The 19,095-nt window shown below is 38.6% G+C and overlaps 2 protein-coding genes across 3 annotated transcripts; both read left to right on the forward strand.

The window, feature by feature from the left end:
- The first annotated feature begins 5,981 nt into the window (after positions 1–5,981).
- cnr1 (cannabinoid receptor 1) lies at positions 5,982–10,474 on the forward strand. 2 transcript variants are annotated; one of them, XM_067572513.1, is made up of 2 exons: positions 5,982–6,477; positions 7,358–10,474. In XM_067572513.1, exon 2 carries the CDS (start codon positions 7,403–7,405, stop codon positions 8,810–8,812), a length of 1,410 nt encoding a protein of 469 aa, XP_067428614.1. In that variant the 5' UTR covers positions 5,982–6,477; positions 7,358–7,402; the 3' UTR covers positions 8,813–10,474. The 2 variants fall into 2 exon arrangements, with proteins under 2 accessions (XP_067428614.1, XP_067428613.1); XM_067572512.1 differs by having other exon boundaries at positions 5,984–6,482.
- Positions 10,475–13,046: 2,572 nt separating this feature from the next.
- Positions 13,047–18,734, forward strand: akirin2 (akirin 2). Its single transcript, XM_067573375.1, has 5 exons — positions 13,047–13,572; positions 14,710–14,844; positions 15,718–15,867; positions 15,961–16,032; positions 17,757–18,734. Exons 1-5 carry the CDS (start codon positions 13,401–13,403, stop codon positions 17,765–17,767), a joined length of 540 nt encoding a protein of 179 aa, XP_067429476.1. The 5' UTR covers positions 13,047–13,400; the 3' UTR covers positions 17,768–18,734.
- The last annotated feature ends 361 nt before the right edge of the window (positions 18,735–19,095 follow it).

Raw genomic sequence — 19,095 nt, forward strand, 5'->3', positions numbered from 1 at the left:
TGCTTGGCCTCTCATATTGATGAGGTGCATTATTACTGATGGATTAGGATCACTGCAAGGTATCTGGGAAGTTCTGGCAAGGATTCTGTCAGTCAGAGCTCCTTCCTACTTGTGACATACATCATCTTGTGATGCACCTGAACACATAATCAGTAATTTTACCTGAGGTCATCAGATGGTTCAGGTCTTTCAACAATCAGACACCCTTGCCCAGGCGACCTAGTCGTGGTTGATCAAACCCAGGCTTGTGTCCAAGCAGTGCTACCCCACCCAGAGCTCTCCTCTTCTGATCCACAGCCACCTCGACACAACTTCTGCTGTCTTGGTGGCCAACCTGATGGTCCTTCACCTACTGGCCCCTGTGATGCCCAGCATGTTGTAGGCCCTGCAGAAAGACTGGCCTGCAAACCCTCTGCATCCCACCTCAGTGGGCTTGCACCCATTGCTTCAGCATTCTTCCATTAGCTCAGCGTATTTTGTCCTCTTACTCTTGTTGGCCGACTCAATGTGGTCCTCCCAGGAAACGGTGAGCTCCAAGAGAATGACCTGCTTGGAGGCTTCTGAGAGCAGCACCATGTCTGGCCTTAATGTTATTGTGGTGACAGTTTCTGGGAACTTCCTGAAAAAGCCTTGAATGTGGAACAACCTGCAGAAAAGAGGCAGGATATTATGCTGATGCAAAATGCATTATGGATCCTGAGTGAAATCCTATCTGCTTTTCATCCATCATCGCTGTAATGTGAATCATGAGGCAAGGAAGCACTTAGCACTTCATAGATTTAATCTGTTGCACACCTGGATTGGGTTCCACTTCTTTGAAAATCCTTCACTAAGTTTGTGTGTCAAGTCCTTTCTAAAAGAACTCGTATCAGTTGCTAATAAAAAACTTAGTCACAGCAAGCAGTAAGGAGGCCAAACAAGTAACCTTAACTGCCAATCCTTTGTAAATGTGGGTGTTACTTTGCTTTATTCATACATGAATATATGTAGAAATCTGTGTATTTCAGAGTAAGTTAGTTTGACTTTGCAGTATCATATTGGTCCAGATATAAGACAGGGTTTTTTACCTGGAAATATGTCTGAAAAAAGTGAGGTCATCCTATATTAGGGATCTAGACTTTTAAATGTCAATATACATTCACAACAACAGATGATGCTAAAAATCTGTCAAACGAGCACTCCCCTCCTGACTGAAATGAGCCACCATCTCACGCAACTAGTCTACAGTGCCAGGGGGCCTGAAAGATGGAGAGCCACAGTGATCATCCAAACAAAGTGGCTCAAAAGTAGGCAAACAACTGAGTAACACTAATGTAATGAGTGTTCTCGTCAACTCAACTACTTCACTGTGTCTCCCCTGCTCCGTGGAACTCCATGTTTGTGTGGAATGGCAGCCCCACCCGTGGTGAAACAGAGGAGACGAGAGAAATTCAGTGCGACCAGAACTGACAGCAAAAGGCAATAGAGAGCCGCACACTGTGCTGAAATGAAATGAGTGCACATATATTAGGCAAATAACATGAATGAACATTACCTCTACTGTGTTTTGCTATCATTTATGGTCGTGCTGAGTCTCTCTTCTCTTATGTTTAACTTTAGGCAGGGCTGAGTGCTCCACACACACGAAACTCAGCGTGACAGAGAGACGAAGCAGGTGAAGTGCTCAAGTTGACCATTACACTCTTTACATTGCTGTAAGTGCCAAAAAAGTTTTGCAAGTAAAAAGCAAATAAGAGTAATTTAATCCAAGTTGTCAGTTCTTTTTCCAAAGGGGGGTGGGGGGGGGGTCATCTTATATTCGGGCCAGTATGGTATTTTGTACAGTAGAGAAATATCTGATTAAGCTAACCTATCCCACCAACATTAATATAGACAGTATTATTAAGGGTTTGTTATTTGTCGGTGAGATATGTTGACCATATTCCATATGACCTCTTTTACCTTTCAAGCTAACGTTAATCGTGTGAGCTAGTTTAGCTAGCTAGTTACACCTAGCAGTTACAGGTGTAAACATTTAATAATAACTAAGCTCTACTTCAGAAACATAGCAAACTAACATTAATTCTGTCAGTGAGCTATTTCAATTGGCTATGCAACAGTTACCTAGCAGGTACAGGAGTAAATATTTAGTAACAATAACCTATACTTAAGAATTATGGCAAGCTAACGTTAATTAAGGGAGCTAGTTCAGTTAGCTACGCAGCATTTACACCAACAGTTACAGGTGTAAACATTTAGTAATAACTAAGCTCTACTTAAGAAATATAACAAGCTAACATTAATTCTGTCAGTTTGCTAGTCAAATAGCCACACAACTGTTACCTGGCTATGCAAACATTTAGTAACAGTAACATCTACATAAAAACTACAGAAAGCTAACTTTAATTCAGTGAGTTAGGCTAGCTAGTTCAGTTAGCGACGCAACTTATACGCAACAGTTACAGGTGTAAACATTTAGTAATAACTAAGCCCTACTTCAGAAATGTAGCAAGCTAACATTAATTTTGTCAGTTAGCTAGTTCAATTAGCTACGCAGTTACAGATCACATAAGACTTACTCTAAGTTACTTTCTCTGACTATGGTGATTTTTTCCCCAAGCTCTTTTCTCTGATCCGTGTGGACTCAAAGTGAGTCACTGGAGGACAAAATGTTATGTACCATAACTGAAACGCAGATGGCCATGAGCTTTGCTTGAGCCATCACTCATTGCTCACCAACAGGTTAACATGCCAACCGAGTGGTGTACTGTGACAGAGAAAACTGTCACAGTACACCAGTCGGTACACCAGTCAGCAACCCATCCTGCTGCCTAAAGTCTAACTGCTCCATGTGGTGGATATTACAAAGTCTGGGTAACTGGGATCAGAATAATAAGCAGATGAAATTCAAATTCTATTAGACATTTTTGCTGGAACATTTAGTCATTTTATATGAGGTGTTTTATGTTTAGAGTAAGATTGCTGCTTCATCCTGCACCACACTCTCTGTAGACAGGGCTGTTTTATGGTAGATGTATATTATATTTATAGGTGTCGCATGTCTAAGCAGACATAAAGGATAATTCATTACATTGCACATGAGTGACAGGATGGATCGTACCCAGGCAGCAGAGGAATCACTCTCACAGACATATTTAGTTGTCCCTAGTTGTCAATCAAATGGCTGCGAATACTTAACCGTGCATTCTGCTGCAGTAACATGTAAATGTAATAAACCACTGCTGTCAAACACTATAGATCAATCAAATGAAATCCACTATTAAAAAAATGTAAAGAAGAAGTGTTGTTGCTGTACCTTCCATTTCTAGGTCCTTTTGAATTGTTTGATGGTGGGTATTTCTTTATTCACCACTGATAACTGGCCAAACACCATAGCAAGGTAATTTACTGCACATTTATGATAAACACTAAATTTTTGTGTCTGTCTTGCAGAATTTTATTAAAAATGGTTATTTTTTTTCTCGATTTCATTGGCAAGGACAAACAAGTGATTACCAACCAGGGCTGACAGTTGTCAGGAGTACGTGGAAAGATTGTGGAGTAGCTTAGCTAATACGATAAATAAACATATTTACATGTATATCAACATATTTGTGGAATTACAAATTGGTGTGAGGCTGATTTTTAGTATATTTTTAGGGCAAAGATACTATATGTGGCACTGAAAACTGAGTTAGAAGCCTGTCATGAAGGTAAGTAAATCACTGAATTTTATAATGACACTGATGAAGAAACTTGAATGTGTAAAGGTCAGTATCGGGTTGATACCACTCTGTTGTATCAGGATTGATGCATCCCTAGTTCTGACACACACATTGTGATTGAAAGTACGTGAAAACTAGTTAGCAAACAAGCAGAAAACACTAGATAGATAGCCAAAAGTATTAGAAAAATGGTTGAAATACCCAGCCTCTACCACTCTAAGAGGTAATAAATGCTAACTTGACAGAAACAAAGAAAAACAGACCAACCCTAAACATAGACCATTTCAAGATCACTTTGTCTTGTATGAAAAAATATTCCAACGATATCCACTTTTATGTAATGACTAGTTTTAATAGTATCCATTTAATGAATTCAAATGAACATATTTGGAACATGATGGCTGGTGTTGAAGGGGAACTGACAGGCTCATCTGTGGGAGTATAAATGAAACAAAAAGGTTGTAAAGCACAGACAGAGGGAACAGAAAGAAATATTTAATCATAATAAATGGTAACAAAATGTAGCGACAATGATAAACAATTATTTGATTTGCTAGACTTTACGTCAATGAAATAAATTATATGAAACAAGCATTCCGTGACCCTTCTGTAGGTGTTCAGAAATGTAGGAAGCAAAAAACAGAAGTCGACACGCAACGTTGAAGGTACAAACAATGACAACGTGACCGACATGATCAAAACATAGCTCCAAGAATGAACCAAAACATCACAGATTGATGCGCTGTAACAGTGAAAGGGTATCTGAGGGTGACATTTTCTTCCCAGGGTTTAAGAGGCAAACTGGAGTTTGGAAGATCATTACTTCCAACTCCTGTACGATCCAAGAAACCCTGAGCAGAGGAAGTGAAGCAGTGTTATTCTCCTCTCATTCCTTTGATGTTTCCCAGAACAAGGCATTTATCTTCCAGTTACTCTGCTAGAGCTAATCAGTTATCAACAGTCGAGGAAGAGGGCTTTTATTTGAAGCAGTTCTCAGGTTTGAATCATGTGTGGAGCTCAGCTTTTATCTGTATCTAGTCCAGCAGTTCATGACTGTAAATAATGTGTTCTTTCTCAGTTTGCCTAAAGTTGCAGAAGATTTACAAGTAACTCAGCTGCTTGCACTGACAACCTGCCAGCAGTTAATTTGCCAAAAAAGAATAATAAACTCAGAGAAAAATTTGCTTCAAACTGCTCAAGATCTATGTTCACAAGACATTTCTACCATTACCTGACCATAAATGTCTTTTCATTTTGGGAAGTAGAACATTCTGTTCATTTCAGACGCAGACGGCTGCCATGGCTGAGCAATATTAATAATTGCACCTGTGATGATGACCGAGCAATATAGCCTCATTTCAGCCCTGAAGTGGCACAAGGTTTCCATGTTCTCTCTGCTGAGGCAAGCTGTGGCCATTTTAATGCATTTATACTGATTTTATCTACAACAATACAGCCACTCAAATCCTGCCTCCATGGCCTGCACCACTGATTCTGCCATTGTGAAGGGGAAAAAAAACATCACTAAAACATTTGCATGGATATTGCCAAATGAATATCATTTATAGTCAGTGAATTGAATCTGTTGTTATTAAGGCCAAGAATCTTTGTTATTGTGACCATTGGGTAATCTGATTGAACCTGTTGAGAACTAGCTGGTTTATCCTGAGGAGAAGGGACATCAGGGTAGATAAGGTGTAAAAACATAATAAAATGAGGATGGATCATCTTGTGTTGTCACATTACTGAACAACCCTTTCAGAGATTTATTTCTAGAGTGTGTAAAAGAAGTATTTTGCCCATAAAATGTATTTTTCTTTTCTACTATCATCCAAATACAAACACTGACTAAGTTTTAAGGACTTAAAATAGTTGGCTCGCATCAGTAAAAATGGAAATGTGGACAGCTTGATGAGTATGAAGTAAAAACAGTTATTAAGAGAAAAAAAGACAATGATGAGAATTACTGGCTTGAGCTCTGCCAGCATCAAAAATTAAGTCTGCTCTTTGTTCTTTGAGATATTCAATTTTGGTTAATTATTCACACAACAAATAGACATGCATTGACTATCAATTAACTCTGCCACCTCTATCTGACTTTGAATACGTTAAAACGAAGGGAAAGTCTACTCAGTGCCATTTAAAAAGTAAAGATTTTATAGGATAAATGCAGCTTTTTGTTCCTGCAAAATGTAGAAATTGTGTTCACAATTACCTCATGAATGAGGAAGATTATTCTAAACTTGACCTAATCTGGGTTTTTGTGCTTCGTGCTGTTGATACTGCACGTCGTCTGTTATAAGAAGAGCTTTGGGAATTCAAATCAGATTCTTTTTATAAGCCACCACCCCAGTCGTCTCCCTTGTTCATGCACCGCACTTGATAGCTTCATGGGTTGGGCAGATAAAGATATATGGAAACACGTGACTGAGCTTGTAGGAGCGACGCTTCATAAGTGTGAGGACACAGAGAGAAAGACTGGAGAGACGCTGGAGCAGCAGCAGCAGCCTGTATCCACAAAGCAGGAGCGCACTCCAAGAGCGACAAGACACTTCTACAGACATTTAAAAAAAAAAAAAAAAAAACAACTTATGTTACACGTAGAATTTGACAAAGAAACTCATTATGATAAAAACAATGATGATTTCATTCTAACACATGCACACTGGTTGTTTCTCCTTTTATGTAAGATCAGTGTTGGTTGGATGATGCGCTTCTGACTTGGATTAACGCGCGGTGATTAAGGGCGATTCTGCGCACTTGGAAAAATTATGTAAGGTAAAGAAACACTTTTTCTCTTTAAAATGTTAAGTTAATGGTTTTTAAAAATGTTTTTCATACTTGTATAAATACTTAAAATGCTTCGTGTTGTTTGGTCAGCGCCAGCACGAAAGTATAGCTGCGTTTCCCCCCCTTTTTTTAATGTGTGGATTTCTGCATGTATTAGTGCATCAGCAAATGTATACATTTGCACTTCTGCATAAACCTTTAGGTTCCATATATTTTATTAAAACTAATTGTTCAAATTGTGCATACAGCTAAATTGTGTAAAAGCAGTTATATTTCTATTAACTGTTTAAAAATTACACTACCCAAATTAGAACATGCATGTACTGTTAATCGTTTTAGATAAAGATTATTAGCGTTATTGCAATAGTCTATGTAGGTATAGATGAATTGCATTATTTTGTATGCTTAGCGTTTATAGTGTGGTTTTAAACCTTTAAACATGTGCTCATGTTTCTTGTGTTTATATGTACGTGTCCTGTTCTTGAAAAGTAAACAGTAATGAATAATTGTGAAAAATGTGTGTTGAGAAGTGCAGGGTACATGATAAAGTATTTATAAGGGCATCGCTGCTTAGAGACCAGATGTGCTTTATGCCCAATCCAGGAACTCTATAAAATGTATTATTTAAAACAAAATCTAAAATTGTACAAAACTATCAAAGAATTGTGAATTTCTAAATACTTCTAAATAACCCTCACATATTCATGTGAAGGTTAATTTATGTTAATGGTATTTTTTATATCAGAGGTGTTGACTCAAATATTGTAGCTGTAAACATACCAGAAAATATATTCTCATTTTATGCATAGGATTCTTCATTAGGTTTTTCAAACATGTCTAAAATGTTTGTCATCAATTTGTAGGTTGTCCAGGTGTCTTAGACTGCAGTATTACCCTCAGACACAGCCATGAAATCCGTGCTGGATGGTGTGGCGGACACCACCTTCCGGACTATTACATCTGGTTTACAGTATCTGGGCTCCAACGACGCCAACTATGACGACCCCATCAATGATGTAGACTTCAAGGGCAGCTTCGCCCTGCAGAAGCCCTTATCTGCTTTCCGCAGCAACTCCTTCCCAAACAAAGTACCTGCAGATGAGGAGCTGATCCTTAAAGGCATCCCTTTCTTCCCCACCAATGCCACAGACTTGTTTGGCAACAGGAGCACATTCAGAGATGAGACAAACAATATACAATGTGGGGAGAACTTTATGGACATGGAGTGCTTCATGATCCTGACTCCCAGCCAGCAGCTGGCTGTGGCTGTGATGTCACTGACTCTGGGTACCTTCACGGTGCTGGAGAACTTGGTGGTGCTCTGTGTCATCCTGCAGTCCCGCACCCTCCGCTGCCGGCCGTCCTACCACTTCATAGGCAGTCTGGCTGTGGCTGACCTGCTGGGCAGTGTTATCTTTGTGTACAGCTTTCTGGACTTTCATGTTTTCCACAGGAAGGACAGTCCTAATGTTTTTCTCTTCAAGCTGGGTGGAGTCACGGCGTCTTTCACAGCTTCTGTGGGGAGCCTTTTCCTCACTGCTATTGACCGCTACATCTCCATACACCGGCCACTCGCCTATAGGCGCATCGTGACACGGACCAAGGCTGTCATTGCCTTTTGTATGATGTGGACCATCTCCATCGTCATCGCAGTGCTACCTCTGCTGGGCTGGAACTGTAAACGTCTCAACTCTGTTTGCTCAGACATTTTCCCTCTGATTGATGAGAACTACCTAATGTTCTGGATCGGGGTGACCAGTGTGCTGGTTCTTTTCATTATCTACGCCTACATATACATCCTGTGGAAAGCACACCACCATGCTGTGCGCATGCTGAGCCGCACTTCCCAGAAGAGCCTTGTTGTATATTCAGCAGATGGGACTAAAGTGCAGACCACACGCCCTGAGCAGGCACGCATGGACATCCGTCTGGCCAAGACCCTGGTGCTTATCCTGGCGGTGCTGGTCATCTGCTGGGGCCCACTGCTTGCCATCATGGTCTATGACCTCTTCTGGAGGATGGATGATGACATCAAGACAGTGTTTGCATTCTGCAGCATGCTCTGCCTGCTCAACTCCACTGTCAACCCAATCATCTACGCCTTGAGGAGCAAGGATCTGCGGCACGCCTTCCTCAGCTCCTGTCACTCCTGCAGGGGCAGTGCCCAACAGTTGGACAATAGCCTCGAGTCAGACTGCCAGAACAGAAATGCCAACATTTCTGCCAACAGGGCTGCAGAGAGCTGTGTGAAGACCACTGTGAAAATAGCCAAAGTAACAATGTCCGTTTCAACTGAAACTTCTGCAGAAGCTGTCTAATTGGCCGTCACGGGGGAAACTGTGTAAATGTCATCTTCCCCAAAACAATGCCATTCAACACAATAAAACAGAACTGAAATATTACAGAAGAAAAAAAAATCCTCTCTTGAAAGTACTGACTTACATCCTCACATAGACGCTTTAGTGGTTGCATCATTTTACGTTAGTGTGTGAGCACATAGTGTGCCAAAGTGCCAAATGGTATTGCAAGGTCATAGAAAGGACTATTAAAGACTATCATAAGTCTGCTGTTTATCATAGACTTCATGATATCCAATTAGTGAAGGCATATTATATTTTTGTACTGTGAATTCAGGTTTTGAAAACAATATATCTTCATTTATGGGATAAGGGGCTACTGACATTTTTAATTAGAGATGTTTTACTGTGTCATTTAGACTTTAACATGTGTCTTGCACCATAATTATAACAAATCCTCGCGCCTTGACTTTCTACGGGCTTCATGTACATGTTGCGTATAGACATTTCTATAAGCAAATGATTTTAAAAAATGATTGTTTATTTCCAAAATTGCCATTAAACATGTCATTTTTGTACTCCTTCTGACAACACTCAGTGAGTGGCAAATGTGTGAAGAGATTTTGAGAAATGAGAGGTGATTCATGCTCAAGAAAAAAAAAAATATCACCATCAAAAATAAACAATACAATTTCATCTCTGCATAGATGGAGGTAAATATATATATACAGCTTTTGAGTATATGGTAAATCCACCTGAATCTGAAACGGTATTTTCTGTGGCAGAGTGACGATCGTCCCTGTTGTCCATTTCTTTACTCGCTGTTAGACCTTTAGAGTAATGTGTCTTTGTTCAAATGTATACCTAACAACTGTACAGTGTTTTTTCTTGCAAAGTAAGGTGTTTAAATCGATTCAGCTATACAGCCGACAAGACAACAACAAAAGAAGCTTTTGGCCAAAGCTTGAACACATTCATGAAAGCTGAATTTGGATGCAGTGTGCTGGTCACTACTGTAAAAAAACAAAAAACAAACTGAATGGTTTCTGACTATAGCTGCTCTCATCAAATGTATGATTTTACTGGATTCAGACTTGTATGTATGTGATACCTTGTGACTTGGTGATATATTTTCAACCCCAAGCCTTTGATCATTGCAGTGAGTTGTTTTAGTGCTACTGTTGCAGCGGGGCATCATTTCGGAAAATAAAAGAAACCCATGCACAGGCCTAGTGAAGTACTTTTGGCGTAACTCTAAATAAAATGTCTACTGTTAATTTTACTTATCTAAACAAAGAGACGAGGGTCTTTTCATTAGCTGGTAACTTGAGTGGGAGTTTGTGTGTATGCATTGTGTGGAGAATCGACATCTGGCCTTACAAAAGAATCTGAGAAGATGTGATTTTCTAATAGGTGATGTAGTACTTTTAATCTAAAAATCTCACAGCACAATTGTTCTGTAGACATCTTAACTTGGTGTAAAGTTATCCAGACAGCTGTTTATCAGTATGCTTTGCTGCCTCTTGTATTATTGAGTATTGAAGATCAAAATGTCAACTGTCAAGTGGCTTCTGTACAGTGGTGGCATATTGAGGAATCGATGACTTAAAAAATCACGATCAGTCAAGTGTTTTTAGTATTGCTGTTTTCAAACTTTTGAAATAAAGTCACAGCTGGTTGTCATTTTGCCTGCAGTTATTTGATTGATTGCTTGATGATGAGAAACAGCAGCTCAACAGCACATTTTTCTCAATTTACCCAACAATCACTGCTTCCACAGGAACAGATAAGATGAATCTAAGCCCTGAGCTGTTGGCAACCTGAAGGCCATCAGTGATGTTTTAGTGCCCCCTAGTGGAATATCTGTTAACCTATTTGTGATGTGCAGCCTTTTTGAGAAAAGAAGCAATTTCTACACTATATTTTACCTTTGTTACTATTAACGTGGTTACTTCTTTTAACCCCGGAAAGTGACAAATTGCAAGGAATCGGGTGCCACAGCATCATATGACAGCAGCATCTGCTCTGTTCTTTTCATCTCTTGGCTTAGAGGGAGAGGAAAATTGAAACATCTGTTCATGCAGATGTCAACAGGATTTTGTTCATTTATCTAACAAATACTCCAATCTACAAATAGCCAAGAGGAGGGTTTACTCTACCATGTGTGAAGGCTGCAGTTTGGGTTGAAAACAACAACAACAACCGTAAAGGACAAGTTCACGATTTTTCATGTCTGATGAATCTTAAAACAGCAGTCAGGTGTCCATATGAACACTGAAAGAGGTTTTCCTCGCTGTAATCATTCCTCCTGTTCATACTGGCTATTAAAAGATCCGCTTCGAATGTGCTTTCAGTGTAAGTGATGGGGGCCAAAATCCACAGTGTCTCCACACAGTCATTTTGTGCAAAAATGCATTTAAAAGTTTATCTGAAGCTTATATGAGGCTTCAGCAGTCAGAGTTAGTCATATCAAGTGGATATCTGCCACATTTACAGTCTTTTTAGCATCAAATTCCCTCTTTGTGTTTCCTCAGATAGTGCTTCCCAGTTGAGCTGAGGTGGAAGTATAGTAACAAAAAGAGGGACTAATGTTGAAACATATCTACTTGATTTGACTCATTTGGACAAGTGAAGGTTCATATTAGCTTCAGATAAACTTTGAAATACATTTTTGCACAGAAAGAGGCTGATGGTCAGTATGAACAGGAGGAATGATTATAGCGAGAAAAACCAATGTTCAATGTTCATTTGGGCATCTGACTATTGTTTAAACCTGTCCTTTAAGTAATTACAACAGTGGCAAAAAGGATGCAGGATTGTTCCAGTGTGACACCATTAAACTTAACAATTCACATTGATTATAATTACCAAAACATTAAGACAGCTTTCCAGTGTGACACTGGAGGATTATGACACAAAAAGTACAGTCCAATGAAGCACTATGTTATCATATATAATCAATATGAATAATGTTTTGCTTATTTGACTTTAGAAACAAATGTTGCAATACCAGAGACTTACACAGCCTCTTTCATTTCTCTACATTTCAAAATATGTGTGTGTGTGTGTAGAGGTGGTTGAGGAAGTGGTAGTGATAGAAAGGAAATGTCTCAAACTTTTGTGTGTGTGTGTGCAAGGGATGGGTTCTCAGGGAGTTTTCCATGCCATGAATAAGCTTTGAAATGTCCAAGTACTTGTTTGTAAATCAATTGTTTTGGTCAGTAATCCTTAGTACTGCCACCATCCCACGTACATAACTGTTTATCATCATAGCAGTGAAACTCATTTCCCTCTTTATGAGTTGGCTATCAATTTACAGACTTATAATTTCACTTTTTCTTCGACATAACTTTATTCTGAGGCACTATTGTCTTGTTTGAACCAGAAAATGCCCCCAATTGACCACTGAAAACTGTACTTACAAATAACATAGCTGCAAAGAAATCACATTAAATACCCAAACACTGGATTGGTTACATTTCAGACGAGCTGGCTTCCTTTTCCAATTGATTTTAGGGAATGTTAACAAAATCAAGTTAAAATGGCTAGGATTTTTTTTTTTTTTTTTTAACTTATAATGTAATAATAGTTATGGGAGGTGAACACCCATTTTGTGCATAAATATGTTAGTGTAGTATAAATATAATATTGAATCTCTTGTAGCTCAGATTTGAGACTATGCTGACTACTTTCAAATCCAAACTAAAGACCTACCTTCTTTTAATTAAATTGTGTAATACACTGTATTTTATGTGGTCTGATCTACAATTTTACATACGTTCACAACTGATTACAAACCAGCTTGCATCTTTTATCATTGTCCTTGTGATTTGGCCTGCTCCTACAAATTGATCTATTTTTTGTCAGTTTTATTTGTGTGAATGTTTTTATTGTTTTTATTCTGTGTGCTTTTGCTTGTTTGCTTTTATTTTTTTATTGTGTGCTTTTGCTTGTTTTCTTTTATTGTTATTCTTATGATTTGTTTCTTGTGCTTTTGCCTGTGTACTCTGTAAAACTCGGGTTACTTCTAGGTATGAAACATGCCTTGCTTTGTATAAATACGTAAAAAAGTTTCAAAAGAAAGAGAAACTTTTCAGAGGCTTTGAGGCTTGGTTTTAACAAACAAAACAATTTTGAAAAAAAGCACAGAATGTGGGTTTTCGGGAAATGTAGTACTCGAGATAATAAACTAATGATTGTTATGGGGAATAAAAAACTACAAGTACCAGCATGAGACCGCTTTCACGCGCATGCCCATTAGCGACAAAATAGAACAGAATAGAAGGTAAGCTAGTGAGCCGTTAAAGGTACTCGGAACAAGTTCGGCGAAATCTGTAATCATCAGACTTTACGCCACATTTAACCTAAATTATTTTATCCAGTTTATCTCAAGATCTCTTTGGTAACTTTAACTTTTTGCGATTTACCAGCAGAAGATAACGAGAGACGAAAAAAGTGCGTATTTGTCTTCAGTCCGGAGTCGCCGACCCAACCTAGATAACGTTAGCTAGCAGTAGTAGCGCAGACCGGGGCCCAGGCCGGCGACTTCCCCCAGATAACACGGACTTTTATGTTTTATAGTTTAGCTTTATAGACACGTTTCAGCGCGATGGCTTGTGGAGCTACTCTGAAAAGGACTCTGGATTTTGACCCGTTAATGAGCTCGGCTTCCCCGAAAAGAAGGAGGTGCGCCCCGGTCATGTCTCCGGTCTCTTCACCGCAGAAATATCTGCGTATGGAGCCCTCACCTTTCGGGGAGGTGTCCTCCAGGCTCACCACAGGTAGGAATTTAAGGTCACAGATTAGGCCTGTATATAAATATATATGTCTTTAATCTGTAACGTTAGTTGATTGTATTAAAACCCAACACAAGTGCAAACCGGGCTACGATTGGTAGCAGCGTAGTGCTGGTGTTAATAGTTGTATCCAGAGTGGAAGAAGTAGGCTACTTAGATCCTTTACTTGAGTAAAAGTACAAAAACAGCATTGTAAAAATACTTCATTACAAGTAAAGGTCCTGTATGAAAAATCCTACTCAAGTACAAGTACATATGTATAAATACCAGAATGGTTTGGTCCCTCTGACTGATATATTATTATTATATATGACATCATTAGATTATAAATACTGAAGCATCAGTATTAGAGCAGCATGTTACTGTTGTAGCTGCTGGAGGTGGAGCTAGTTTCAACTACTTTATATACAGTTAGCTAGTTTACTCCAGTGGTTCCCAACCTAGGGGTCGGCCCCTCCAATGGGTCACCAGATAAATCTGAGGGGTTGTGAGATGATTTATGTTAGAGGAAAGAAGAAAAAACAAAGTTCTTATACACAAATCTGCTTTCAGTCCCCGACTACACACTGCTTTTAAGACATCAAAAGCCAAAAAGGTTGGAAACCACTGGTTTCATCTTTAACAATGTGTTGTATTTTAAAAGCTTGTTATATTATCCATTGTGTCAAATCTTCATCTGAAAATCTGTGAGGTTGAATGAATGTTATTAATGTTAATCCTTTCTTACAGAAAACACATGTAAAGGAACAAATGTGACTTATTGTCCATTTGTAAATTCAGTATACTTTAATTCAATGTGTAGCAGTTTTTCTACATGAAACTTTGTTAATAAGAATTAGTTTACCCTGGACTGGGGAAGTGCTGTACATTGGTATGATGGCAGGAAACATTCCTTCAAAGCTTGTGTTGCTGTGTTTAATTAAAGACTGGTTGTGCTGCTTGCTATATTGGATGCTCACTGAATTGGAAAATGATTCATAGTCTCATTGAATATCTGAAGTCATCTCAAGGGCCACTTGAAATGATCAAATCTGAATTGTGCAGCAGTTTTGTCTGCATACAAGTGAAGCATCTTTGTGTGAAGATGTCAGTTATATTGTGAAATGTTTTTCTTTGTTTCAGAGCAAATTCTACACAACATCAAACAGGAGTACAAGCGGCTGCAGAAACGACGACACCTGGACAGTGCTTTCCAGCAGGCTGACGGCTGCTGTCCTCTTGACCTGCCGAACATACACACTGGCTCTGCTTTACCAGGTAGCTACAAACGCTACATCTTAATGAGGATATTGATATTAATATATCAGTCTCCCGTTTGAGCTGAGAGGGTGAAAAGTAATGTAAACATTGTCTACCATTATTTAGAACAAAGGTGTGCAACCATGAGCCACAGAATTGTAGTTTATATAACAATTATTTCACAGATCAGCTCACCCAACCACTACTTTATAGTGATTATTTGATGTAGTTTTATTTAGGATAAGATAGAGAGAGAGTGAGAAAGAGTGCTTTATTAATCCCAAAGGGAATTTAAAGTGTTAGGATTAGGGTTAAATCAGCCACTTGACATAAATCAAAACACAAAAACAATGAAGTAGGCAAAAGAAACAAATGCAGTTTAAAACATGATAAGTGTTGATGTATTTCAGTCTGAGTAGTAAGTGATTTAAAAAAAGATCAAAATCACAAATTTATATAAACGTTTAGCAAGTCAAGATGTTTTTTAAGGGTCATGGGAAATCCCAGAGCCATAGCCAGCTCCCTCAGATCAAGGATAGTAACTCCACTCTGGGGAAAAATGGACTGACACACTTATAGGAAAGGAAGTGTTAAGACTTCCTGGGATTGCAGGGGATTCCCTCCTGTGTGGAATGAAGAGTGTAGGGCTCAAGTAGAGCAGAGTCCGGTTTTCCAGTATTTATCTGTGACGTGATCCTTGCTTTCACACTAAAGTTCCCCAGATGAAGATTGGCGATGGCACGTACACACGATACACATTTGTTGCCCATATACATCCATACCTGACATTAAAGTAGGGAGATATCAATGTAAAATCTTTTGTGATATGAGACTGACCAACTGGCAGTGCTGTTTCAGTATTCAAAGTCATATCCTTTGTATTCATGGCAGGTACGTCCTCGGGTGCCTCATCCCCCACCAGGAAAGAGCAGCCGTTATTTTCCCTCAGACAGGTCGGGATGATCTGTGAAAGACTACTGAAAGAGCGAGAGGACAAAATCCGTGAGGAGTACGATGAGATACTGACAACAAAGCTCGCAGGTATGACTTTTATTTTTAAATGCATAGAAAATAATTACCCCAAGTAGTGAGTAATCCATACTAAGTACCGATAAATGTTTATTCTTCCAACAGAGCAGTACGATGCGTTTGTCAAGTTCACACATGATCAACTGATGCGACGGTTCGGGGAGCAGCCTGCAAGCTGTAAGTATATTTATTATTGTCAAGCATGTGGTCAAACGGTCTCCATAAACTTCTCTTATTATTGATCAACACTCTGTTAATAATGAATTATGAACTTCTGCTGTTAAAACTCAGACAAACAAAGCAAAACAAAAATGAAGGAATAGGGTCTGATTCTGAGAACAATTTCTGATTTTAGAATCTGTTTCTAAATTAGTTTTTAAAAAACCTGGACATTGGTTATGAAATGTTTTTTGATTTCTGAAAGAAAAGTTTGGTCCTACTGCTGTTATGTCTACATTACCAGTTATGCACATGCATTGTGTAGATATTCTGTACAGCTAAAAGTGTGGCTAAACTTTCTAAAAGACAGTAGTTGTTAAGAGAAATGTCATCATGCAAGAGAGGAGACTTAACTGTGGCAACAAAGTATTTGCTGCAGCATGCAGCAATGCCCAACTATCAGCTTATGCTTAGTTTGAATAAAAACCTCATTCTAGGGTTAACATTTCACTCAGTGTTTATAGTCACTTATAAAACCAGTATTTTTCCCTCTCTGCTGTGGTGAATCCAAGTGGTCCGGCTTTTACCTAATTCTTTACTTTTTATAAATCAGTGAAGATTGAGATGCACAAAATGTGATTTTGCTAACACATAATATAAAACAAACAGTAAAAATACTCTACCAGTATGAAAATAGTGGATATTGTGTCAGGCAGATATTAATGTGGACACTTGCTGAAAATGTTACTCTGGAGTAGAGCTGCAACAATTGGTTGATTCATTGATTAGTTGCCAACCATTAAATTAATTGCCAACTGTATTGATAATCAATTAATTGTCTGCAGTCATTCTTTAAGAAAAAAAATGTCCAAATTCTCTGGTTCCAGCTTCTCAAATGTGTATATTTTCTGATTTCTTACGTCCTCTATTATAGTAAACTGATTATCTTTCGGTTGTGGACTGTTGACCAGAAAGAAACAAGACATTTGAGGACGTCATCTCGGCCTTTGGGAAACAGTGATCGAAATTTTTTTCACCATTTTCTGACATTTTATAGACCAAACAACTAAAAAATGAATCAAGAAAGTTATCGCCAGATTAATCAATAATGAAAATAATCATTTCACTCGGTTTTTATGGTCAGTAATAAAACCAGTATTTTCAGGAAACGTACAAACCACTCAAATGTTTGTTTTGCATAATACTATTACATTTAAATACTGTTCAAAGTTTAAGACGGTTTACTGTAAATCACTAAATGCAGCTCAGTGTCTCTTAGATTTTATGCACACATTCATATTTTTAGTCAAGTCATGAATTTTTCTCAATGAAATTGGCCGATTGATTTCTGGGGTGCAAGAACTTTGTAATAAATGTTATCTGCTGGGTGTTAACAGTTAAATTTTTAAAAGGCAGAGAAATGTAAATGCACACAGACCATAATAAAAGTTATACTGGGCTCTTACAGGCCACTTGTGGTTAAACAAAATCAAACTGCTGATGAAGGCAGGAGTGCAGCTCTGTGTTCATGGTTTCCTCTGAAAATGACGGTAATCACAGTAATAACGGAAATGAATACGGTTGGTGGTATAGATGTCGTGAGCACGCTTAACCACAGTGTATATAGTAGAAAGGGTATGCCTGCATATCTTTACTCTAGAGGCTTGATGGTGAGATGAACCAGTTTCTAAAATGTGTGTTCATGCTCCTTTTTACCATGTATCCTCTTTTCCCCTCCACAGATGTTTCTTGAGTGTCTGCGTTTTGATCTGGGGGAAAACCGTTTGCTGCAAGCAACTCCAGGGACTCTGTGGGTCTAGTTGGACTTTCTCCTAGCTGTGCCATATCGCCTCTATGTGGACTCACTGCCTCAGGCTTCAGTCAGTGGCATCCACGTTTGCTGTTGCTACCAGAGTTAGGAGGGCTTCCTGCTGCCAACATGTTCGAGGACTCTCTGTGACTCTACCAGTGGCCTCTTAACTGCCGCGTCAATATTTATTTGGCTTTGTTCTGACGCCTTCGTAAAAGGCTGACTGCCACCATACTCTTGGCTTTTTGATTTTTATTTTATTTTTTTTGTCAAATTTAGTTATTTCACAGAGAAGATGTTAGTTGTGCAGCTCCTCCTATATGTACATTTTTTAAAAAGGGATTGAACATTGACGAGTTGGACAAACTAAGAAGTCTTCAGACTGGAGTCCAGAAACGGACGTCTTGGCTTTTTTCAGCAATGTTTTAAACCGTACTGGCAATTACTGCTATTACATTTGTATACACTGTATTTTTTATTTTTTGCGTTCATTGTACCAAAACTTCATAATTTTATTTGCTGTAGGTATAAAGGGGCTTTGAAGAAAAAAAAAAAGCTGATGAATAAAGTGTTTACACAAATGTTGTGGCTTTATATTTCTGTTTGAAATGGTTTTTCAGTTTGTGACGACTGTTTGAGTCAGATGGCAACATCTTTTAAAGAGTCAGTTACATTACAAAAAGTTTCAGTTTTATTTGTAGTGTTTTATGATGGATTACCACTAAGACTCGGGCTGCCACCACAATGTAATGGGAGTGACGGGGATTTACGTGGTTTGTGGTGTTCACAAGGAAAAAATGGTAATTGAATAACCCAGGAATGCTGTCCCCATTTTTATGGACTTTACTGTTAACAATTATTTTGATTGTCTTCCTAAGAAAATTGTTCCAATAAAAATGAACTTTTTCTAGCTCCAGTCTGCTGTTTTATACATACAGTCATCTGACTTCACTGTGGAGCAAGCAGTTTAATTCAAAATAATCTGCATGAAGTATCATTTCATTCATTAAAAGGAAAATTTTATATTTTGGGAACAAAGGAATATTTAACAAAATAAGCATAAGGTGTGACACTGACAACATTTCAGGTCAGCTTTTGACTTAAAATGCAGGCCTCTTTGAAAAGTATAAAAAGCACCTGATTCTAAATTATGAAAATCTCTCCTCGCTGCCTTTTCCCTCCAGCTGACAAATACCTGAGAAATGAATGTACCGCTGGCACCTGCTGACCCACCAATCACCATATTGGACCAAAAGACTGTGGTAGCGGTC

Source organism: Thunnus thynnus, chromosome 18 (assembly GCF_963924715.1).
Source record: "Thunnus thynnus chromosome 18, fThuThy2.1, whole genome shotgun sequence".
NCBI classification, from domain to species: Eukaryota; Metazoa; Chordata; class Actinopteri; order Scombriformes; family Scombridae; genus Thunnus; species Thunnus thynnus.